Below are 18,902 nucleotides of genomic sequence, written 5' to 3'. Positions count from 1 at the left end.
CCTTCCCCCACAGTTTTGTCTCCCCGCATCCACTCTCCCCGTCCTGCCCAACATGCAGAGCCTGACAACCTGGTCCCAGCAATATCCTGGATTTACCCAGGTGTGGGGGCATCCATGGTTCCTCTTCCTCCCGGGCCTCCTGCAACACTGGCAGTGGCCACCAATCCTGGTGTGGCACAGAGCTGCAGGCCTCCGATTGGCTGGCAACTCTATGAGGCAGGACTTCCTCCTGGAGATGAATGGAAGTTCTGCCTAATACTAACTAAAGGGCCATCGCCCAAAAAAATTAAAGGGCCAATGCCTGAAAAATTAAAGCAGAGCAAGCGACCAAGCAGAGGCGGGCTTTCCTCTGAAATTTATGTTGGGAGCCTACCCTCAGTGTAGAATCCAGCCCAGGGAATTTTCCAACCACCCCCCCAACCCCTGCCCCCCCTACCACCCACCCCCACCCCCACTACCACCTACCTGCAAACCCACCAGCATGGGCCTGTAAATTCTGTCCAATATATTTGGAACCGCATGAGAGCTATTAACATTTGTCCAAAAAACAGATCCTGTTTGTTCCAGTGACTGGGTATGACTGACCAGTATGTTTTCAGCACACACTATTTTCGTTCAGATTTCCAGCATATGCAGTTTTGTAATGTTATTTTTACACAGAATTTAAACACATTAATGCTAGAGACTTTAAGCTGGATTTTGCTCGGTGCTCTGAGACACTAACATTGCAACCAAACGGGAATTCTGAGCCTGTACTTGCCACAGCAAGACTGGCTCAGGAATCTAGAGGCATCCTCCTAACTGGTCACCTCTGTGTTCGTCATCTTATTAAGGACAGCGGATGGGTGGGCTCCTGATACTGCTGGCCCATTCAGAGGGCAAGCAGCTCTGATGCTGCAGCTGCCCCACTGGGAGAGGTGGGCACTGCCCCATTGGGAGAGGTGGGCGCTGCCCCATTGGGAGAGGTGGGTGCTGCCCCACTGGGAGAGGTGGGCCCTGCCCCACTGGGAGAAATGGTTGCTGCTCCATCAGGAGAGTTGGGTGCTGCTGAGCCAGGTCAGTGACAGTGTAGGTGCCTCAACAGGAAGCCACCTTTGGAAACATGGAGAGCTAAAATCAAATCTATAAAGGGTCTTGCCATTAAGCCTCTTGGAGAGGAGGGAGACCTTCTTCGGATCAATCATTTGGGCTGCAGGTACACCCTCTCCTACTCTCAGCCCCCTCTCTGGGACATGGAACCTCTAGCTCTGATGACCCTCCAGCCTTCTGCATGGAGGCTGCCTTAATTGAACAGGTGGCCTCTGCAGTGGGTGGGTGTGTTTGCTTAGCTGACAGCAAAATGCCAGCAAGCTTGCAAAACCATTACCCCTGCTTGGGGCCTTAAACAATTGCCCTCTCAGCCCACTCCTCGGCAAATTCCCCAAAGGTGGAATTGCGTCAGGGAACTGTCCTGACTTGTCTCCCCTCTATTTTCATGGACCCCACCTCCAAGGCTGCCACCACTGGGCTAGGAAAACTCAGCCCTTCCTGTCACAGACAGTCACATGTGTCAATGAGACAGTGAATAATTGGTTGAAAACCAGTTGAGAAAAGAAAATCTTCTGAAGAAGTGAAAGAGATCAATAACTCATTGTTTAACTATTTTATATTTACTTACTCTTTAAAATGTGATGTTTTGAAAATATCATCATCAAATAAACTATACTGGAACGAAATAAAGTCCTTGGGCTACATTGAAAAAAAAAATCTATGTACAACGACCAGTTCTCATTGGCGCCCCATTTGTGTTTTTGTAGAAAGCTGGCCAATCGTGATAGTTCCTAGGCCTCCAAATGAAGGAAGAGATCACACAGGTTGGCAAGTCGGACAGATGTTTGAGAGTAGCAAATGTTAGCAAAGGGACAATAATTACGTCTGTAATTTAAATTACTAGGTAGTACAGATATGACATGCAGAGACTGAGAAATGTTTACATTTTTCATTTCACCATGAAGTGAATGATAGAGATTATATTAAAGTTTGAACAATTTTCATGAATTTACAGTATATGGTTATCTGTGAATCAATTAGCCCAAGATTTCACGTATAGCATCAATGCCTTTTACAAACAAGGGTGTTGTAGACTATTTGACTTGATTAAGTTAAGTAGAGCTTGTTGAAAGAATGCAATGAATAGATGGCACAGTAAGGAGAAATCAACAGTAGTCATTGGTTAAGATTCAAATCACTAAGTATCATATGGTGCCACAAGTGGCGATTCTCGAGGTGGTGATTCCAATTCATCCTCTGGCATATGAACTGTCAGGGTACATGCCCGAATACCACCTAGTGGTTCAGGCACATCAAAAACTTTCTGCCACTCATTCTTTTCTGGGTCGTACTTCTGGACAATTTCTACCATGCAACGATTGTTCCACGAATAGCCCCCAATGACATATATGTTGTTGTTAAACACTGCTACACCAACGTCACTCTGTCCACGTAGCATTGGAGCAATGTGACTCCACTGATCTGCAATCGGGCAATAGTACTCGCAACACAGTACATCATCATAGTCATTTGTGCCCCGGAAATGGTTCCCTCCAATAACATAAAGCCGATCTCCAACCGAGCACATGCAATGTAGCCCACGAACTGTAGACATGTCTGATTTTTGGGACCAGCTGTTAGTTTCTGGATTATAGCACTGCAGTTCTTTCTGAAATGTATCATGAGTAATTCCACCTATAAATATATATAAGTAATTATAATTAGAAAGACAAAGTGTTAGTGTGACAACATCGGATATTATATTTGAAGACCCATTAATTTTGCTGTTCTTCCTGAAAATCTGATTCTTCCAGTTGACTAACCCATGCTTTAGTCTTAGGTGATTTGCTTGCTGGTTGAGCTATTTGGATTACCATTGTCATATAACAATAGAGAATAATTACCATAGGGTTTATCCTGTGGCTATTTTAGATTCATTTATCTTGGATGTCAGAACCGTACTTTACAAACAGAAATGCACAAACAGAAAATGAACAATTTATTTAATGAAAAAAGTCTGATACCTTATGAGAATCATACTGAGAAAAAAAGACTTGCATTTATAAAATGTCTTTCATGACCACAGGATGTCCCAAATCATTACAGCCAATTAAGTACTTTTGAAGTGTAGTCACTCTTGGAGGAAATGCAACAGCCAATTTGCACACAGTAATCTCCCACAAACAGCAGTGTCATAATGATCAGATAATCTGTTTGTTTTGTGATGTTGATTGAGGGGATAAATATTGGCCAGGACACCAGGCATAACTCCCCTGTTCTTTTTTCAAAATAGTGCCATGGGATCTTTTACATTCACCCAAACAGGCAGATCGGGCCTCAATTTAAAGTCTCATCCAAACAGATGGCACTTCCAACAGCACAGCACTCCCTCAGTACAGCATTGGAGTGTTAACTTTGATTTTTATGCTCAAACCCTGAAATGGGACTTAAACTTGGATTGTTGCAGCTCAGAGGTGAGAATGCTACCAACTGAGCCATGGTTAACTTTCAAGTCCTTCCAATTCTGTGTAAGCAGTGATATACAATTATTCACTTTGATGTTATAACATAAGAGAACAATTATATCCTCATAAGTAAAATAATGTTGCTGCAATTAAGTTGTAATGCTGCCAAACATCACACAGTCCTCTTAGTTTTTATCTACCTGATATGTACATGTATCCCCCATGAACTGTTCCAGCATGTCCATAGTGAGGCTCATTCATTCGAGTGGCAAAAGTCCATTCGTTGGTTGCCGGATTGTAGCGTTCAACCGTGGCTGTTAAAGTACCAGAATAATACAGCACATGTGCTTTAAAATTTCTTTTCATCAAGATTAGTATCTTAATTGGTGAACATAAATAAATAGTCTCACTCTTTATTAAGTAGTAATTATTCATAACAAAACATGTAGCATTGGCAACAGTTTCACAGTTGGGTAATCAGCATCTCCATCTGTCTACTCGTGGCTTCATGTGCTATGGCAATGTCAATAATCTGTGATATTGTGAGCTTCACCTTTTCAATCAGAACATTTTCTACATCAGGGTGAGCCCCAAGTGAGCTAATCGACCAGCCTTTCATCCATTTCTTTGAATTTACCATTGCTGGCTACTTTTCTCAATCATTAAGAAATTGACATATTCACAGTCCTTTAGACTCATCCCCAATAGAACAATAGCTAATGGCTAAGCAAATAGCAACTGTGATTTCAGAATTAATCATATAACCACCTCTGAACTAATTAAACTGGCCGCCACCATGGTTGAAACTAAGAATTGCACTATTGTTTGGGGTAGGATTTGCCGTTCGTTGGGCGAGCGCAGTGGGCGGGCCCAGGAGCGGCCGGGAAACGGAAACAAGTGCTCACACTTGTTTACTAACCTACAAAACCTGTTATATTGTTATATTATTTGATATACAGGTATATCTAGAACGCCTCATTACTGCACTGCAATCCGTGTACCAAAACAACAAAATATCGGTCCGCAGTACAGGGTGAGATCGGAGAAATACATTTGATGTCAGCTCCTGTATCGGTGTAAAATGGTGTGATTATTTTGAACTTCTGAGAACCACAAAGTATATCATGCTGGTAGCAGGTGCCTGTGAGTGGAACCCAAACATTTTAAACACATCTAATGGTGATATAGATTGAGAAAAATCAATCTGAATTAGTGTCAGAGAGAGGAAAAAAAATGAGTGAATTGTGAATACAAAATGGCCACCACCACAGCAATGAATGTGCAGCTTCAGCCTGTGATAAATTGGGAGGCCGATGATGTCATGGAAGCATTTGAGAAGTATAAACAAAAGTGCAGATTGGATTGGCAAAGAGGAAAGGGTCAACTATATCCTTACATGGGCAGGCAATAAATGTTTAGATCTTTTTCACAGTTGGGAGATAAGTGAGGACAATAGTAAAAATCGAGACACCATTTTTGAGAAATTCAGCACGCATCTCCAGCCAACGTCAAACCATTGGATCCACCAGTATGAATTTCAGAGCTTGAGGCAGGAACCAAGTGAGCCTGTTGACAATTTCTTAGCGATTAAGAAACATATGGAGAACTGATACTTGACAGCTAGGAACGGCCCAAATCAGAGGGCCAAACAAAGGAAAAGATGTTAACTGCTGGCCCTGCTATCTTGGGGTTGAGCAGTTGTGAAGAGCTGTAGCTGATCTCAGTAAACCATGAGGTGAAGGAGGTATCACTGAGGATTGAAGATAGTACACCCATTAAAAAGTGCCCTCCAATCAGAAGCAAGGAAGATCTGGTCCAAATAAATCTTAAGGGTGGAATCATCGCAAATTTGCAATAAGTGCTGTAGCGGGCAGGAGAAAGGATGTTTTAACCCCCTGCTGCAATGGCAGCTTTACATGCTGTATTGTCCCAATCCCACCTCATCTATTATGCATTCCCAGGAAAAATGCCATTTTGATGGCGGGCGGGCCTGCCATGCCATCATCTCGCTGCTTCATCATGCCAGGCGCCATATTTAAAGTGCAGCCACGTGCACACCTCTCAGTGCTTCCAGCCCAGGACTGCTGCAAAGAAGACATGGCCTCGAAAGGCAAGAAGACTGCAGCCCTCTGGTTTAATGACACGTCCCTTGAGCCCTTTTTGGATGCAGTGGAGGCTTGCTGTTATGTCGTCTACCCCCGCTCTGTCTGCAGGATGGGCAGCAACATCACTAATCCAACATGGAAGGTGGTGGCAGTGGTGGTCAGTGCTAATGCCCTATAAAAGAGGACAGCCACCCAGTGCCGAGAAAGGATGAATGGTCTTCTCCGTTCTGCCAGGGTGAGTCACTCTTCTCATCATTCACAACTCACACACTCACAAACCCATCATACATTCACAGGGATCTCACACCTCAAGGGACAACACCACTAACTCACATACACCCTCACATCTCCATCAGGCTCATATCCCCTCGAGCTCGTGTCCTCATCCAGTCCATGGCTCCACTCACCGCTCAAACATTCCATGTGTCCTGCTCACACTCTCTCCATCTGTTTTCATGCAGAAGAAGCTGGCTGATAACAGCAGGGAGAGGTCCCAGACCAGGGTAGGGGCCGGTGTGGGGGTGGGGGTGGGGGGGGGGGTGGAGGAGTGGCCCACATTAGGCCCCTCACTCACTTTGAGGAGTGTGCCATCGCGATGACTGATGAGGACGTGGACCGTGCCTGCAGTGACAGTGAGATCGGTGGTGAACACCCATGTGAGAATCCTGCACCACATCATCTGTCTCTCAACACAACTGTGAGTGCTCTCTCTCCTGCTTTTGACTCTGCTGCTATGCACTAATATCTCTACTTTGGTTCACAGGGTGCTCTGCGAAGCAACCGACAACCTCAGCCAGCCAGTCCCTCACCTTCATCTACGTCCTCACCTCCAACCAAGAGGACTCCTCCTCAATTGAAGAGCTGGAAATAAGCAGCCTGGAAGACCTGTCACAGCGCTTACCCACACCATCCACCAGCGCAGAGACACACATCTCAGAGGGACCTAGATCTAAAGCAGGCTTGGGTTCACAATCTGGTGTCACCACATGGACACGCATCTGCAGCAGGAAGAGGCAGGTTCAGTCGAACTCCCAGCACTCAGAGGACTGTTGGAAAAGAGGCAGCTCTGAGGTCCGAGTCAGATGACGAGCCTCTGGATTTGGCCTTCCAGCTCATCCTGAAGAATCAGCAGAAGGCGTGGGAAGCCCTCAACAGATTGACGTGCGAGTCAAAGGAGTGCGTCTGCCTGCTCTCTGATGAAGTGGTGCCCACATGTGTGTATATGGAGGTCTCCATGGGGAGGATGGCGGATGCCATGGAGACTCTGGCCCAGCAGAACGCAGAGATGTGTGCAGACCTGTACTCCATCACAGTAGCCATGGGTGAGTTCCTGCAGTGGCAATGCGAGAGGGAAACGGGGCACCTCAATATCTCCCCCGATGCTCCTTCCCCTCAAGGAGTCAGGTCAGGGCCCTTGGGCACCCGAAGGGAGAAGGAGGGGCAGTTGGACACCCCTGGGTCATCTACTCAGGAATCTCAAAGGCTGTCCTCTCCCTCCGAATCCCCTTAGCCTGTGACCCCCTCAACCTCATCCTCTGTCACCACAGAGGGAGTAGCTGGCCCACAGGAAGACAGCCAAAGCAAGTTGGGGCTCCCAATGCCTTGGCTCTCCAGAGGACTTCTTCCTGCCCCTGGACACCCCTTCCCTTGTTACTCCTTCTCCCAATCTGGACTCCCCCCACCTTAGTCCTTCCCCTCTCCAGACTCCTTCCTCTAGCCTTATTCCTAACCCTTCCCGACTCCTCCCTCCCCCTGGATACCTTCCTCCCCCCAGACTCCTTCCCCTCTCTGGAGTCCTTGCCCTCTCCAGATTCCTTCCCATCTCCAAACCCTTTCCCTTACACATTCCTCCCCCACTTACACCTACTTCCCCAATTGCCATCTTCTCCCCCCTTACCCTCTCCTCCCACATACTCCCTCCGCAGCCCAACCTTACCCTCCAACACCTTTGTTTGCTCCCTCCCAACCTCAGCCCCACTGACTCACCTTCCTCTCCCAGTCGATTCTAGACCTTCCTCTCCCCCTCCCCGGTACATCTTCCTTTCCCAAACAGAGCTGGACCTTCCTCTCCACCCCCTCCACCATCATCCATTGTGAACAGATCCTCAATGGTGACTTTCTATCTTTGGTGAGCTGCTTTTCAGCAGAGCCATATCTATGAGAATCTGCCCAGCATGTCATAGAAGTTCCTCCAGGGCCCTATTGCTGTCGGGCTCCTGCATCTTCTGCACCTCGGATGTCCATGATGTGAGCAAGGTCCTGGCATTAAGTTCCGACTTCTGCACGTCACACTTGTCAAGGCATGTGCTGCACCGGTCTGGGGGGATGATTTCGGCGGGCTGGTCTTATAATGATATGCAGACGTATTACAACGAGGTTCCTGACGTCCGATAGCGAGAAACACAGCCCGCCATCGACGGGTTGAGCGGATGATCACAAACTGGTTCCATTACATCATTAAACCGATTTTTGGCCTTCTCGCCATATTGTCCACCAAACCGCCAAAAACGCCCGACACCAGCAAGCACAGAAAATTCTGTCTTAAGTGTTTTGATAAGATTGTTGGATGCTTTGAAGATTTTGAGTATCACACCACCATTGATCCAAGGAAGAAACTAGTGATCCATCTGCCATGCAAATTACCAATCCTCTTGTTCATCCTTCGAGACAAAGATGACCATGTTCATCATCTGGGGTGTTTGGTTAGTGTTCTAGTGGGTACACGTGACTGCACCGGGAAGGTTCTGCCGTAAATCAGACAGGATACCGCTGACGATTGAGCTTTCGATGAGTTGCTAACATGGGATTTGCCCTCCTTGTGTTTTTTCTTTGGTTGTGCCAGGTACGGTGAGCTTCCCCCATGACTCAAAGTCAATATCAAAGCTCCTAAGTGAAACCTTCAGCCTGTCCTTGTAGTGCTTCCTTTGAATGCCATGAGAGCGCACTCCACACTCAAGTTTTCCACAGAAGATCTGATTTGCTAAGCCAGTGTCAGGCATTTTGGCTTCATGACCAGCCCAGTTCATGGTGAGGATATTTGGCTTGCTAGTTCAGGTGAGCACCTTAGTATCTGGCATTTTGTCCTGCCATCTGATTGTCAGAAGCTTCCAAAGGTAGCTCAAAAGAAAGTGGTTGAACTTCTTGGCATGACAATGGTACACAGCCCAGGTCTCGCATGTGTAGAATAGAGTGGACGGGACTATTGCTCAATAGGCTTTCAGTTTGGTAGGCAGACTTACACTCCTTTGTTCCCAGGCTGATGTTCAAAACCTGCTGAAGGCTACACTTGCTTTGGCAATTCTTGCACATGTCTTGTCAATATAGACAGCTTGAGAGAGCGTGCTGTTGAATTAAGTAAACTTATCCACTGCTGACAGGATCTGGTCATAGATTAAAACCTTGGGCTTGAGATAGGGCTTTCCTGGAGCAGGTTGGTATATTATTTCAGTTTCTTTTGTGCTGATCGTAAGGTTGAAGTTGTCACACGCATTAAAGAACAAATCCATACTACATTACATGTCCAACTTTGAACAGGCAGCTAGTGCACAGTCATCAGCAAACAGGAAATCACAAAGTATGTTGTTGGAGACCTTAGTCTTTATCTGGAGTTGTCTCAGATTGAGTAGCTTGCCATCCATGCGATATCTGATTTTGACGCCAGGATTACTATCATGGAAGGCGTCAGAGAGCATTGTGGAGAAAACAGGCTGGAGAGGGCTGGCGCTAGCACGCAGCCCTAGTTAACTCCATTAATAACCAGGAATCAGTCAGAAGACTCACCATCAACCAGGACATGCGTGAGCATGGCGTCATGGAACTGTTGAGCCATTGTGATGAATTTCTCAGGGCAGCTGTATTTCCCCCTTACCTTCTAAAAGCTCTCATGGTCGAAGGCCTTGGTGAGGTTAATAAACCTGGAGTAGGAGTCTATGTTCTGTTCTTGGCATTTCTTCTGGGGCTGTCTAACTGCAAACACCATATTTGTGATTCCTGAACCTTTTCTGAAACTGCACTGACTCTCTGACAGCAGATTCTGGTCGGGATGTTGCACTAAGTGGTTCAGAAGGATTCTGGCAAAGATTTTGCTGGCGATGGAGAGGAGTAAGATTCCTCTATGATTGCCACAAGATTGGCGGGTTCCTTTACACTTGTAGAGGTGAACAATGCAGGCATCCATGTCTTCTTGTGGGATGGTTCCTTGCTCCCACATAGACTGAAAGAGCTCAGTGAGCTTTTTGACCAGCCATTGTGGCCTTGTGGACCTCAGGTAGCTTAGCATCATCTTCTGGAGCTTTGCTGTTGAACAGGAATTTGATTGTGTTTGTCGCTTGTAACATGGTGGGAAGGTCATCAAGAGAGCAGGTTGGCAATCTTTGGCAGCCTGTAGATTCACTGATGGATGAAGGCTGATAGGGGATGTGATTAAAGTCCATCTTTCTAGAATTTGGGCATTTTCTGTGAGCAGTGTTGACCCATCAGCATTGAGATCTGTGATGAACCAGTAGACTGGGGCTCGTAGACAAATTTCAGAGCATTTTAGTATCTCTTCCTGTGTTTGTGGTCTGCATTGACTGAAGTTCCCCTGTTTTCTGATTCAGCCAAGTGTCCCACATCTCTTTGATCTTGCATTGGACAGTCCTGTGAATGTTTCAGTAGGCATCATGCTTAGGTAGTGATGGCTTATCATTGAGATAAGCCCTGTAGATGTGATGTTTCTCCTCTAGTAGTTTCTGGATAACCAAAATACCAAAGAACTTAAAGAAAAGTTTGAAAGAGCTCCAAGAAATGGATGAAAAGAAAACGATTGCCAGAGTCACAGTTTACAAATCGGATAAATTCGATCGTTGTGAGAAATAACATGCAAAGTCAAATGAATGTGTTGCAGTCAGATTTGGAAATTCTCAATGCCAATATCAAAAGGCATGGAGAGCTCTTGACAGAAAAAGAAAGAGAGCTAAAGAACAAAGAAAAGTACAGCACAGGAACAGGCCCTTCGGCCCTCCAAGCCTGCGCCGATCATATTGCCCGTCAACTTTTCTTTTTTTTAGGCAAAACAGGGCGTTCTGGCAGCTAAACAGGAAGATATCCATGACGAAAAGTTAGAACTAGAGAATAAAGTCGCTGACCTGGGAAAACTGAAGGCTGAGCAGGACATAACATGGAAAGCTGAGAAGGAGCATATAGAAGAGAAACTGCATATGTAGTTAGCAGAGGAGGCATCAAATATGGAGGTCCTGAACCTCAGGTCAAAACTTCATCAGCACGGATTTCAAATAGAAGAACTTGAAAAAGAAGAGAATGACAGTGCTGAGCTCAGACAGTAAATTAGTGAACCTCAGCTGCAGTTTAACTATCACAGTCAGAGAATAATTTACTGGAGGCCAATAACAAGCCGTGAGAAATGCTGGAGCATTTAAAAGAGGAAATACAAAATGCAAGAAGCCCAGCAGAAGAGGCACAGCAGGAAGTTGAAAAAACTGATGGAAGACAGGAGGGTTGAGTGGTTGGAAGAGAAGGATAAGCTGCAGAATCGTAACACAGAGGTTGAAAACTAAGTACTGCCATATTATTATCCAGGGTACCCAATGAAATGTCACAATGCATTTACGTTGGTATTCAAAAAGTGATTCTACTTTGGGCACAATCAGCAAAATAGGTGAAATTTACATGTAAAATTGTGCTGCTTTTGATAAGTGTTTTTCCTTGAATTTCCACCTTATCATCAAACGCACAATCTGCCAATGCCCCAGGCCAATTGGGCAGCTTTTTAAGACATAATTTTACTTCTAAAATATATTTTGGTTCAACAAATATTCCTTGATAAATTTGACGGGTAACTGGGTACACTTTGATTAACACAGCTAAAAATTTATCACAGGAAAACATTTTTAATAACTATGTCAATCCACCACCTTTTTTTATTCTTTCATAGGATGTGAACGTTGCTGGAAATGCCAGCATTTCTTGCCCATCCCTAATTGCCCTTGAGAAGGCAGTGGTGAGCCAATGAGTAAACCAACTTAAAAAAAATATGCAGAGCTTTTTCTTAGTTGTATTGAGGTAGATTGAGAGTTTCTTAGGAAATTGTGAAAAACTTATATTCAAAAGCTTTTGACTTGTCCTTGTGCCCAAAATAACCAGCTTAATTTTAGAACTCCTCAAAGGTCTGCAAATGAGCACAATTAGCAGAAACTCCCGATGGTGATTAACCATTCTGGGAGTGGGCCAGTTTTAAGAAGGAGCCTGGCTTCTAGTGTGATGTTTTTCATACCAGTGCAAAAGAACGCAGAAGCTTGAGTTTCACTGAACACAATTTGTATGTAAAATTCTGTGGTTTGATTTGCACCAAAATGCCAGTGTAATCAAGCGGAAATTCCAGATCAGGGTATTGGGTGAGTTTTCTGGGCTCATGTCTGTTAGGACAGTAGAGGTTAATCTTTGAGCATTGTGATTGCTGCTCAACTGTAAAGAAAGATCTTTTGTTTATTTTTAACACCAGATTGAACGCAAGGGCTGGAGTCACCTGTAATTTTCAATTTCTGCTGGGAAGCTCCATTGCACTTGTAACAATACCCCGTGCTTTGTAAAGGGGAAGCATTTGCTATTTTCTCAGTTTTAAGCAAACAGGATTTCTCAAAGTATTTAAGGTATTACTGGGATTTATTGTTGAATACAGTCAACATAAATTAAAAACATTTTTTCAAATTCATTTATGGGCTGTGGGCATCACTGGTTGGGCCAGCATTTACTGCTCAGCCCTAACTGCCCTTGAGAGTGTGGTGGTGAGCTGCCTTCTTGAACCACCACAGTCCATGTGGTGTAGGTACACCCACAGTGCTGTTAGGGGGGCAGTTCCAGGATTTTGACCCAGTGACAGTGAAGGAACGGTGATTTATTTCCAAGTCAGGATGGTGAGTGACTTGGAGGGGAACTTCCAGGTGGTGGTGTTCCCATGTATCCGCTGCCCTTGTCCTCCTAGATAATAATGGTTGTGGTTTTGGAAGGTGCTGCTTAAGGAGACTTGGAGGGTCTCTGCATTGCATCTTGTAGATGGTACACACAGCTGCTACTGTGATGGAGGGAGTGAATGTTTGTAGATGGGATGCCAATCAAGCGGGCTGCTTTGTCCTGGATGGTGTCAAGTTTCTTGAGTGTTGTTGGAGCTGCACTCATCCAGGCAAAAGGAGAGTATTCCATCACACTCCTGACTTGTGCCTTGTAGATGGTGGACAGGCTTTGGGGTGTCAGGAGGTGAGTTACTCGTCGCACGATTCCTAGCGTCTGACCTGTTATTGTAGCCACAATATTTATATGGCTATTCCAGTTCACTTTCTGGGCAATTGTAACCCCCAGGATGTTGGTATTGGGGGATTCAGCGATGGGAATGCCATTGAATGTCAAGGGGTGATGGTTAGATTCTCTCTTGTTGGAGATGGTCACTGCCTGGCACTTGTGTGGCACAAATGTTAGTTGCCACTTGTCAGCCCAAGCCTGGATATTGTCCAGGTCTTGCTGCATTTGGACATGGACTGCTTCCGTATCTGAGGAGTCGCGAATGGCGCTGAACATTGTGTAATCATCAGCAAACATCCCCACTTCTGACCTTATGATGGAAGGAAGGTCATTGATGAAGCAGTTGAAGATGAAGGCACAACCTTGAGAAACTCCTGCAGTGATGTCCTGGAGCTGAGATGATTGATCTCCAACAGCCACAGCCATTTAGAAGGTGAGTGAATGAAGATATGACTGCTGCATTAGAAAGAAACTGATCTAATAAATTGTTATAATTACTCTTTAAAAGAGAATAGAATTTCTGGCTTTTCCCCTGTGAGGTGTGGCAATATTGAGATAAAGAAGAAACAATAATTTTAAAAGCAAATTTTTGGAGAAGTATCCCAAGATCAGTCTAACCCAAGGGGAGGTATATTCTTGATATTGCACAGTTCCAATTTACAATCTACAGTATAAAGATTAGCTAGAAATGGCAGTTCTGAGATGGGATTTATATTCATAATCTGTACTAAAAGTCAAAATTCGACTAATTGGTTTGCCTAAACAATAAGAGGATGTAGATAGATCACAGTTTACCTAATTCTCCAGCAACATTCCGGCCTCCTACTGCATACAGATTTCCTTTAAGAGCACTTAAATGGAAGAAAGTTCTCTTTTCATTTAGGGAGCCCATCTGTTTCCACTTGTTGTAGCGGGGGTCATATCTATATGTTGTATCAACAGCTGTTTTCCCTTTTGTGTCATAGTTGCTCTGCCCACCAACTACAAAGAGGAAATTTCCAATCACAGCTACACCATGCTGGTAACGTGGCACATCCATGGCAGCCAACGACTTCCACATTTGAGTGTTCTCATCAAACAAACGCAACTCCTTGCTCACCAGAAGCTGCTGGCGGAGAACACCCCCCAGGGTGACCAGGTGTGTCGAATTGGAACGGATCCTAGTCCTTTCTGACTGCATGATTGGTTGCATGTAGGGCAACATCTGGTAGTTGCTAGCTTCAAGTAGAAGGTTAACACAAGTGGTATCAGTTCGCATGAACTCAACTTTCTGAACATGTTCAAGAAGCTCCTGTGGCGACATCAATGGGAAACGAATGTGCTTCATCAGTTTTGCAGCAAACTGCATTCGACATTCCTCGTGCTGCAGCCACTGACAGGCAGCTTTAAATAACTGAAGCTCAGAGCAGTTTTTCAGGCTATCATTGCCAAGTGCAAAGGCAAGTTGGTCGTATGACAACTTAATAAATTCCCCATTGTTTAATAGTGTTAACAAGTTCTTCAGAATACAGTCTTTGATGTAATCATCTACTTTAGTCAAGTGGTATGCATTAGCAATACGACCAATTTCGACACAGTTTTCGAGAGAAACCTGGAAAATGAATTCAAGGAAGATTATTTAATAAGCACAAACTACCATCAATAGTTCAGGTTTGGTATTACTCTACACTAGCTCAATGCCATGAGCCATGCAGCATCTTATTTCAATGTGAGATCTTATGAGGATGGGAAGTTCCTACATCAAAGTACTGAAGATCAGTTGAAGATCCCATACTTCTACCAATTCATTATTACCCCTTAATACCTTGTGTATTAGTACAGCAATTAATCAGTCTGTTGATTTATAAAGCAAATAGCTAATATATTTTGGTTGCTCACACAATTATTGGGAAGGGGGCAGGGTGAACAGAGAGCTACTTAAGAGTTCTGTGCATTAATACTCCAGCATACAAAGTAATTCCTAAAGTGGCAAATTTGTCATCTGCATAGAAGACAGTGACAATAATTTCATTTTCGCCTCAACTTCAAAAGTGCATAAAACATGCTGTAGAGTTTTGTTTTGTTTTGCTGGGTTAATACATGTGAGAGAATCTTCTATTTGAAATGCTAATGTACTAAGGGTTACATTTACCCTTTGATGGTGCACTGGAACCTGAGATATGTCATTCAGGGCCCTTAGGCAGAACTGCACTTACTTAATTCAAAATGCAAAGTGCCGTTTCACACAGGTAAATTCATGAGGCAATTTAAATTAATCACCTGTATCAATTTTGTTGGGGCAGAAGTAACAGCATTTTCTCAAACCTCATGTTACTTTCTCCCTGGCATAAACAACAATTTTGTTTAGGACTGAGCAATGCTGAACAAGTGGACAGATGAAAGAGATTTCTAAGTTTTGCACTGGAACAAATTAGAAACAATTGACTGAAACAGAGATGTCAGGATCCCGCACATTCTATCCAACATGTCTAAAAATTGGAAACATTTACAACTTGACATTCTGCTAGTTGGCTGTATGGGTCTACTTGCCTGATTAACTGAGGAACAATTCCAGGGTGCAAAGATGCACAGGTACATTTTGCAAATGCATCTTTGGTGGAATAATATTTGTATTCCAAAACTTTTAGAGCAATGAAATTTTGTGCATTTAATAAACAGTTCAACAGTGGGTTAATACACATGGAAGAATTTTTCTCTTTCGAGGACTGTGGTCTACATCCTAGCCTCCAGTGGCGAGGTTCACCGATTCCCGATTTAATTAACAAAATACCTTGGAGCGATCAAGCTCCCTAAGGAGGAGATTGGCAAAAACAAATATAAACTATCTGAAACTGAGTAGCATCCCAAATCCTGACCCAGATTGTAGTGGATCATGGAAAATAATAGCATGAAGCCAAAGCAAAGCAAAGCTGAAGGTGAAACATAGAAACATACTTCCAACACATATCCTAATATGACAAATAAAAATGAAGCAAATATTTTATTTGGGCATCAAAGGGATAGTGAGACAAACCTGAGAAATTAGAAGCTCTTTGCAGAACTCAAGGATAGGCATTATCTGAAGGAAGCTGGCTGCCTCTAGTATGTCCTGGAGGTTGTCCATATTGAGAGACAGTTTGGATGTATAGATGAACTCTATAATATTTTTCAGTCCTGTTTTGCTTATTCCATGTAGTTTGATAGACATCAGTTCCTGTTCTTTCATACCACCTAAGGGTAATTGAACTCAAGATTAGATATACAGTGGTTCCAAATGCTAGGGCATACATTTACTACATTTTCTAAAGTTCCATAAATTCTACCTGTAAGCACTCATTAGGAACAGCTTTGAAAAGTAAAGAAATTCCAGTTATTTGATTCCTTGAAGAGGAAGCAGAATAATTTTTAATGGCTGATAAAACAAAAAAACGTTGGAAATGCACTGGGTATTATTTTAGGATAATTGACCTTTCCTTAGAACTCAAGAAGGAAAATGGATGAACATCTTTATAAAATGGAAATAAACAAAGAGATGAAAAGAAAACAGAGAGATAAAGGTCACAATCTTGATATTCTTTAGCAGTAGCAATTGGAATCAAACATTATTTGAAATAGACAAGTTGCAAAAAAATGTTTTGGATTGGGGGACAGTGGATTTTAGTAAAATAAGGCAGGGTCTGGCCAAGGTAGACTGGGAACAGCTGCTTGTGGGGAAATCTACAGAGGAGCAGTGGGCAGTGTTCAAAAAGGAAATGGGGAGGGTACAGGCTCAACATGTTCCCTCTAGGGTGATAGGAAGGAGTAACAAGCCCAGAGAACCATGGATGACCAGAGATTTTCAGGTTACGATGAGAAGGAAAAGAGAGGTTTTTAGCAGGTACAAGGGAAGCAAATCAGCGGAGGCATTAGTGGAGTACAGAAAGAGCAGGGTGGAGCTTAAGAAAGCAGTTAGGAGTGCAAAGAGGGGATATGAGAAAGCTCTGGCTGGTAAAAGTAGGGAAAATCCCAAGATATTCTATAAGTATATCAATGGGAAGAGGATAACCAGGGAAAGAGTACGGCCCATAAGGGACCAAGGGGACGATCAATGGGTGGAGCCAGAGACTTCGCTAGAGTGCTGAATGAATACTTCACATCCGTCTTCACCCAAGAGAATGAGGATGAAGGTATCAAACTCAGGGAGAGAGACTGCGAGGTTCTTAAGCAAATTGACATAGGGAGTGACAAGGTATTGGAGGTGTTGGCAGGCTTAAAAGTGGACAAATCTCCAGGTCTGGATTATTTGTGTCCCAGACTGCTGACGGAGGCAAGGGAGGAGATCGCAGGGGCTCTGACCCAAATTTTTAATTCCTCTCTGGCCATGGGGGAACACTAATGTAGTTCTGCTATTTAAGAAGGGTTGTAGAGATAAGCCAGGGAACTACAAGCCAGTGAGCCTCACGTCAGTGGAAGGGAAACTATTGGAGAAAATTGTGATGGAGAGAATCTATCTCCACTTGGAGAGGCAAGGTTTGATCAGGGATAATCAGCATGGCTTTGTCAGAGGGAGGTCATGCCTAACAAATTTGATTGAATTTTTTGAGGAGGTGACCAGATGAGGGTAGTGCAGCTGATGTAGTTTTTATGGGTTTCAGCAAAGCCCCAAGGTCCCACATGGAAGACTTATAAAGAAGGCAAATACACATGGGATACAGGGTAATTTGATAAAGTGGATTCAAATTTGGCTTAGTTGTAGGAGACAGAGGGTGATGACAGAAGGATGCTTTAGTGACTGGAAGCCAGTGTCCAGTGGTGTACCACAGGGATCTGTGCTGGGTCCCCTATTGTTCGTCATTTATATAAACAACATAGATGACTATGACTAGGATTAGTAAGTTTGCGGATGACACAAAGATTGCCTGGGTGGTTAACGGTGAGGTTGAGTGTCTTGGGTTACAGGAAGATATAGATGGGATGGTCAAATGGGCAGATAAGTGGCAGATGGAATTTAACCCTGAAAAGTGTGAGGTGATACACTTTGGAAGGAGTAATTTGACAAGGAAGTATTCAATGTATGGCGTGACACTAGGAAGTTCTGAGGAACAAAGGGACCTTGGTGTCTGTGTCCATAGATCTCTGAAGGTGGAGGGGAATGTTAGTGGGGTGGTCAAAAAGGCATATGGGACACTTGCTTTTATCAATCGAGGCATAGATTACAAAAGTAGGGAGGTCATGTTGGAGTTGTATAGAACCTTGGTGAGGCCACAGCTGGAGTACTGTGTGCAGTTCTGGTCACCACATTATAGGAAGGATGTGATTGCACTGGAGGGGGTGCGGAGGAGATTCACCAGGATGTTGCCTGGCATGAAACATTTAAGTTATGAAGAGAGGTTGGACAGACTTGGATTGTTTTCGTTGGAGCAGAGAAGACTGAGAGGCGACCTGATCGCGGTGTACAAGATTATGAGGGGCATGGACAGGGTGGATAGGGAGCAGCTGTTCCCCTTAGTTGAAGGGTCAGTTATGAGGGGACATAAGTTCAAGGTGAGGGGCAAGGGGTTTAGGAGGGATGTGAGGAAAAGCTTTTTTACCCAGAGGGTGGTGACGGTCTGGAATGCACTGCCTGGGAGGGTGGTGGAGGCGGGTTGCCTCACATCCTTTAAAAAGTACCTGGATGAGCACTTGGCACGTCATAACATTCAAGGCTATGGGCCAAGTATTGGTAAATGGGATTAGGTAGGTAGGTCAGGTGTTTCTCACATGTCGGTGCAGGCTTGATGGGCTGAAGGGCCTCTTCTACACTGTGATTTTCTGTGATTCTGTGATTACAGTGTCCTTCAGTGCTGAGGTTTTCAGGGTGACGGGACAGCATATCATTTACATGGAAGAGCTGGGCAAGGACACCACCGTGAGCATGTATACCATTACCAATCCATCTTCGCATGTCTCCTGGAAACTCTGGTGCCTATCTAAGGAGGAGGGGGCAGTCAGCGCCACCAGGGAATGACCATTAATCCATGAGGAGGTGGATCTGCAAAAATAATTCCGGATG

General features: G+C 44.3%; 1 protein-coding gene across 3 annotated transcripts in view; it reads right to left on the bottom strand.

Annotated features, from left to right (window-relative positions):
- Positions 1-1,627: 1,627 nt before the first annotated feature.
- LOC144691494 (kelch-like protein 13) overlaps positions 1,628-18,902 on the bottom strand; it is an 89,869-nt gene continuing 72,594 nt past the window's right edge. For all 3 annotated transcript variants that reach the window (XM_078559627.1, XM_078559626.1, XM_078559625.1), the window contains 4 exons: positions 15,906-16,102; positions 13,688-14,483; positions 3,695-3,808; positions 1,628-2,724 (listed from right to left, as the gene is read on the bottom strand). In XM_078559627.1, the coding sequence (XP_078415753.1) occupies positions 2,228-2,724; positions 3,695-3,808; positions 13,688-14,483; positions 15,906-16,102 (1,604 nt within the window). In that variant the 3' untranslated portion in view covers positions 1,628-2,227. The remainder of the gene's footprint in view (positions 2,725-3,694; positions 3,809-13,687; positions 14,484-15,905; positions 16,103-18,902) is intronic.

Source organism: Cetorhinus maximus, chromosome 16 (assembly GCF_964194155.1).
Source record: "Cetorhinus maximus chromosome 16, sCetMax3.hap1.1, whole genome shotgun sequence".
NCBI classification, from domain to species: Eukaryota; Metazoa; Chordata; class Chondrichthyes; order Lamniformes; family Cetorhinidae; genus Cetorhinus; species Cetorhinus maximus.
The sequence above is the reverse complement of the archived record's forward strand: the minus strand, read 5'-3'. Positions and strand labels throughout refer to the sequence as shown.